At 35.3% G+C, this 6,784-nt stretch overlaps 1 protein-coding gene across 2 annotated transcripts in view; it reads left to right on the top strand.

Moving 5' to 3' along the window:
* LOC109580640 (uncharacterized) overlaps nt 1–6,784 on the top strand; it is a 12,507-nt gene that overhangs the window by 589 nt on the left and 5,134 nt on the right. Inside the window, exons 2-4 of one of the 2 annotated variants that reach the window (XM_019994046.1) lie at nt 841–1,712; nt 1,844–1,996; nt 3,496–3,690. In XM_019994046.1, the coding sequence (XP_019849605.1) occupies nt 863–1,712; nt 1,844–1,996; nt 3,496–3,690 (1,198 nt within the window). In that variant the 5' untranslated portion in view covers nt 841–862. Of the gene's footprint in view, nt 1–6; nt 1,713–1,843; nt 1,997–3,495; nt 3,691–6,784 lie in introns of those variants that run through there. The other variant, XM_019994045.1, reaches the window with a different exon arrangement.

The raw sequence follows: 6,784 nt of genomic DNA on the forward strand, positions 1-6,784 counted from the left end.
CAGTAGTATAATGTCAGAGGCTGGAGATCTTGAGTGATTAGTATTGACAGTACAGATTATACCAATTAACTGCATGAACACTTGTAATATCTTTTTATTGTGTAGTTCACTTATGCAGTGATAGATATAAGTACCAAAGTTTTTGTGTTATTGTTATTTAAAATTCTGAATAATTATTATGAATTAAAGGTGCATGTAAATTCTTGAATATAATCATTACAAATATCTCAGTAGGCCATTATTCAGTGGTATATTCATCTTTATTGCATGCATACATTTCACATACACTGCATGTTATGCTATCAAGTATAGACTTAAATTTTTAAAGTTATTCATGCATAAAATGATCAACCACAATAATTGTACCAACACATGTGGTCATTGACAAATTTAAGAAGTTGCAATTATTATTACATATCTAATTTGTAACCGTTTTTCCACTGAATTCAGAACAAGATTTGCTTGCCACATTAAGACTGTACAGTGACACAAATAAGTAAGAGATATTTAAACCATAGTTGTAGACTAGTCACTGCACAACATCCAAGTTCAGTACTCAGTACCAGGCTCAGGCTGTATACAGTTGCTTCATGAATAAATTTGTTAAATTCACAATATCTGAAGGTTTGGGCTTATATCTAACCGAGAAGCAGGATTTCAGCAAGAGTAAATCTTGACCTAAGCATTAGCTATAATTTTTAGAATCTGTAAGATTACCGGTATAGTGAGCAAAGTGGTCCGTAAAATAGAGATGTCGCGGACCATTCGGGTCCGTAAAACAGATTTGTCGCCGACCATGGTCCGTTGGTCCGGTCCGGTCCGTTTTTTAGGGACGACCAGATTTCTTTGAGTCGACTCAGTAATGAAGAAGCAGGAACGTCGTAGATATACTACTGAAAGAAGTTCGGAATCTCCTGTACCTCCGTTTCTGCCCCCACAAAGAGATGTGCGATCTATAGAATCACCACGAGGACACTCTCACTATGGACCAGCTGGAACCGGCAACAAATGGAAAGACAGCAGCACACCTCCTACAGCTACAGGAGAGCCATACACTCTGAAAGTGACAAATCTTTCACCAAATATAACTCAGAAAGAATTGGAACTTGTTTGCGGTAACTATTCGGATTACCAAAGTCTTAAAGTTAATAATGGGGGATATGCTAAGGTCAATTTTTCGTCACTAAAAGGTGCAGTAGATGCCAAGGAATCGTTAGAAAAAACGGAGCTTTATGGGCAATGCCCCATGGTCAAAATCACTCTGCAAAAAAACGAAGTAGAAACATCAACTGTTAAAGTAACACTTAGTGGTCATGGGGTTACAGGTGAGGCTTTAGAGAAATATTTCAGTCAGTTTGGTGAGGTCCTTCAAACTCCTGCCATAATACCAGGAAACCCTGACTATGCATATGTTAATTTTGAGTCAAGTGAAGAAGCAAAGGCTGCCTGTAACCCTAACAAAGTGCAGCTCAATGGTATAGACATGAGCATCAAACTCAGTATTAAGGCAACAGTTTCAAAGCTGGTCACATTTGAAGATGATTCCCTCGTCGATGTAATTACAATGTATATGTGTAAGCTTAATGAATTATTGGAGGACCGACTGTCTATCAAACCTTCAAAAGATGGAAGAGGTGTGCGTATTTCTGGTGATAAGGATAAAGTTGATGAGGTTGAAAGCATTGTGCAATCATACATGAAGCAGCTTCAAGGTCAGATTATTTCAGAGTCAATGTATCTCCTTTGTCAATTCATACCATTATTAAAGATCTTCAAGCATTTCAAAACATAGAACCAGAGCATTATGATATTTGTGCATGGCATTATTTTTTCTTACTAATAGCCTATAGGTGTCTTTATTGTACTAAACCAATCAAGCAAGAAGAATTAGAGCCAGTTCATAAAGCCTGTCGTCCCGCTCTTGACCCATTGTGTATAAAGTGTCTAAAGAAATGCTCAAGCTATTACTGTGAAAAGTGTGTGGCAGATGAACAAGGTACATGTACATTGCATTGCACATTATTTTATATGTAACAAACATTCCATTTATATGTGCCAACAAGTGCCCTTTATGAATAATTTATTCGTAACACTGGCCCTGGTGCTCTAGTGTTGTGCAGTACTCTATTTCTTATTTTAGTTTTGTGCCAAACTATAGAGGCTTTAATTCTTTAACTTCTATTCATACTCTATGGAGAGGTCATAAAGAATTGAGATGCAGCTGTAAAATGTACCCTGAATATGCTATTTGCACATGTTCATTGTTCAATTATCTTTGGTTTTTATATCTTATATACATGTAGTTTAGCTAATATCATTATAGCTATGGCTCTATATGGTTCTATGGTTTTAGTTTTAGTTAATTAAATGGGTTCTATAGTTTTAGCTCTCGTGATTTAAAAGTGTACATGTGCATGTAGTTCTAGCTTTATATTTCCAGTATTTTTAATTGCCAAATTTTAGTTTTAGTTTTGTTTTTTTGTATAATTGCAGTTCAGTTCTAGTTCTAGTTCTTGGTATTAGAACTAGGAAAAAATAGGTATACTATTTTTAGTATACCTACATGTATTTTTCCTAGTTCTACCTGGTACTTCCTTTTTCTATCTATCTCACTAAGCCATTAATATGCACTTCTAATAACTTATAATTTTAATAATTTAATACATGTTGATGCCCATTTGCCGATTTGGGTCACAATTGATTGGCAATTGGCCTCGCCTACTCGAGGTATAGTTGGCCTCGCCTACACTGTATTAAATACAGTGTTATTGCAACACCTGTAAGGGTGTCATGGCTATCCTTTAACTTTGACACAAGTTGTAGTGTTGTAGTAACACCCCTCTTTCAATAGAACAACACCAAGCTAGATTGATTCAACACCCCAATAGTAAACAACACCCAAATTTGTGACACCCACGAGTGTATGCCAACACCTCAGTTTTAACAGTGTATGTGAGGTATAGGTAGTTGTTGAGTGTGTCTGTCATTCATTCATTCATTCATTCTGTACAACTGAAATTTGTCTTTAATGAACAATAACTTTAGCATAGCGTGTTCTAAGCTTCTAGATCTTTATTTTTGACTTGGAAAAGTCTTTCTTAACTGTTTTGTGTTGCTCAAATGCAAGCACTAGGTACAGAAGCTTCAAAGTAAGAAAATTGAGTAGTTGAGCCAAGTTCCGTTGTGCTGGCACTTTAGAGATAGCGGGTAGCATTTTTCAGTAAATTAGAACATGGCCTTCAAAAATATGAGCAGATTTCTCTAAATCTTACTGGATAAAGAGTTATACTTACTCGAAAATGCCAATTACAATTTTTGAGCAAAATTGTCAAAATATAGTGCTATATGGTAATTTGCCAGTAGCTTTTCATCAAAATCTAATATATAAAATGTAATAGCACCATCATTATGCATGTGCAAGCAAGCTGACTTCACTACATCACTGAAATATTATAATGATTAATAATTCTTTGTCTGTTATTAATCTACATGTAGTTACCTTGCAAAAGAAGCTAGAGGAAGACATGCAAGCATCCTCTCTCAAGAAACAAAAAGAAGTTGCTCTAAGCGAGAAAGGGGATTTAAAAAGAATGTTTGATGCTCGTCAATTAAAGCTACACCAAGTCAAAGAGCAAATAGTCATGGCCCAGGGCCAGACTAAAGATCACAAGGATGTATCAGTTCAGTGTGGTATGTTCATTGTTGTTACAAATAACATGCTATAGTGTTTATACACAGTTCCTGGACTCAATTGACACACACCTCTTGCTCCAGTTGCATAGCATTGTGCATAATACACCTGTAACCAATGCAAATTTCTAATTACAACAGACCTCTCAAAAACTCATTACCCTATACCGGTTTATTTCCGCGGAGGAAATTTTTTTACAAATCTTGCATTTCTAAGATTTCACAGAATTATTTTTTACAATTAGCTTGCTGGCTGCACCACGTGGGAATAGAGATGCAGAATTTTGTGGTGGAAAATTTTCCCAATGGAGCAAAAGACACAAAATTCGTGAAAATATTATTTTACCACAAATATAAACCGGTATACGGTATATGTATTTTGACCAGGAAGTGCACTGACTGCACTCAATAAAAAGTTTTTATTATTTATGTCATGTAGAAGTGCAGTATACCATGTACATCTAGCTAAAAAAATTTAGTAGAGTAAAAATTTTGGTAAATTTGGCAAAAACCACCGTAAACCCGGTATATTTTGCATCATGTTAATTTTTTCATAGCAATGAGGCATACTACATTTAGAATTGCTAGTTCCTTTTCCAATATATAGGCAGTATATATCAACATCTAAATTTATTTTAACCCTTAAAAATTACCCATTATGGTAGTATGCACAATTAGCACTTTGTGGTCACTTTAAATCAGTTAAACCACCATGTTTGTATGTGCCCAAACTCCTTGGGCTTTGCCCTCAGGTTCCAAATAGTGCAAGCCATATTTAAGTTTTACTACCGTAAACTTTCAAACAATAAGCTTGGGATTCTATTTCTAGTCTTTAATTTGTATTGTACTCTATGTAGCGTAATATTAAACTTTAATCCTGTAATTTTCAGAGTAGCATAAGGGTATACTAAGAATTGATGAAAGACTATGGATAGCAATGAAGCACTTGGCATAAATCTTTATTAATACACAAGTGCATTTGTAATAATGAGAGCACTAAAGTGCATGCATGTTTGAATTTAGTGAAAGTTCAGCATGTTACTACAATAATAACTTTTAATTAATAATATCTACTTCAGCAATTGATTTTTAAAGTACTGGTTGTGAGTTTGTTTTTCACATCTATACGTATGAAGTCAGTATTGCTAGTTGATAGTAGTAATTTAATTATCATAAAAATAACACATATTAAATCTACATTGTAGTTATGTAATTTGAATGTGATGCATGAACATGTATGTGTATAGCCTTTTCACATAGATTTTAATGATAGCATAGAAAGATAAATTTAGCAATTTGTATACAATTTTATTATAGTTTAAAACTGATTTTATTATTTTTAAAAGGGGATCCAAGTGTCCCTTTGGTTCATGCATGGCTTTTGCTCTGCAAAATTAGCAAATTTTTGCCCATAATATACGTATAAATGTTCTTATTTTGTGTAGATAATTTGAGCTGATTAAGATCATAATTAATTGGGGCGAGCATAAGCTCGCCCCACTCAGGCGAAGTCTCCCTCCCTCCCTCCGTATGTATGTATGTATGTATGTATGTATGTACGTACGTCTCCAGTCACGCCTATTCTGGTCACACCCCATGTGTGCACAATCTATTTAAAAATCAATGATCTAATGCGGTAACATTCTAATGAAATATTTTCATTGATGTGGGTGTGGTTGCAATGAAATAAAAATGGCACCTACCATAGCCAATCTTACTTGCAGCAACATAGGACTGATCTCTTGTCAAGACACTTCATCAGCAGAGAAAATTCAAGAAAACACACATAAATCTTCAAGTTTTTATTAATTATGGTTGAATGACAGAATATAAAAGCACTTCAAATGGCTCATCAGAGAAAAGAGAGTCTAAAAGTACTGTGCTTGAAAATATCATAGTAAAAATTAAATTATACTTATTAAAGTTACAACTGAGATTCTTCACTGCTAATAAAGCTAGAAGAGCAAGCTATAAAATTTCCTTTCATGCATGCAAGTCACAAGTTCTGAGCTGCTCTGCATGTGTATCATTCAAGTTACAATTTGACAACAACATTAGCCTTTGTGACATCTAAACATTGTATATTGCCATGCTAGCTTGTGCTCGCCCCTTCAATGTTCTACATTCGCCTAGTTATTGGGGCGAGCCTGAGTTCGCCTCACTAAGGCGAGAAAGCGTCTGTATGTATGTATGTATGTACGTACGTCTCCAGTCACGCCTATTCTGGTCACACCCATGTGTGCACAACTCTCTATTTAAAAATCAATGATCTAATGCGGTAGCATTCCAATGAAATATTTTCATTGATGTGGGTGTGGTACTATGAGTGCAATGAAATAAAAATGGCGCCTACCTTAGCCAATCTTACTTGCAGCAACATAAGACTGATCTGTTGTCAAGACACTTCGCCAGCAGAGAAAATTTAAGAAAACTCACACAAATCTTCAAGTTTTTATTAATTATGGTTGAATGACAGAATAAAGCACTTCAAATGGCTCATCAGAGAAAAGAAGTCTTAAAGTACTGTGCTTGAAAATATCATAGTAAAAATTAAATTATACTTATTAAAGTTACAACTGAGATTCTTCACTGCTAATAAAGCTAGAAGAGCAAGCTATAAAATTTCCTTTCATGTATGCAAGTCACAAGTTCTGAGCGGCTCTGCATGTGTATCATTCAAGTTACATGACAACAACATTAGCCTTTGTGACATCTAAACATTGTATATTGCCATGCTAGCTTGTGCTCGCCCCTTCAATGTTCTACATTCGCCTAGTAATAATTGGGGCGAGCATAAGCTCGCCCCACTCAGGCGAAGTCTCCCTCCCTCCCTCCGTATGTATGTATGTATGTATGTATGTATGTACGTACGTCTCCAGTCACGCCTATTCTGGTCACACCCCATGTGTGCACAATCTATTTAAAAATCAATGATCTAATGCGGTAACATTCTAATGAAATATTTTCATTGATGTGGGTGTGGTTGCAATGAAATAAAAATGGCACCTACCATAGCCAATCTTACTTGCAGCAACATAGGACTGATCTCTTGTCAAGACACTTCATCAGCAGAGAAAATTCAAGAAAACACACA

Source organism: Amphimedon queenslandica, unplaced genomic scaffold (genome assembly GCF_000090795.2).
Source record: "Amphimedon queenslandica unplaced genomic scaffold, v1.1 AMPQUscaffold_13483, whole genome shotgun sequence".
In the NCBI taxonomy this organism is placed as follows: Eukaryota; Metazoa; Porifera; class Demospongiae; order Haplosclerida; family Niphatidae; genus Amphimedon; species Amphimedon queenslandica.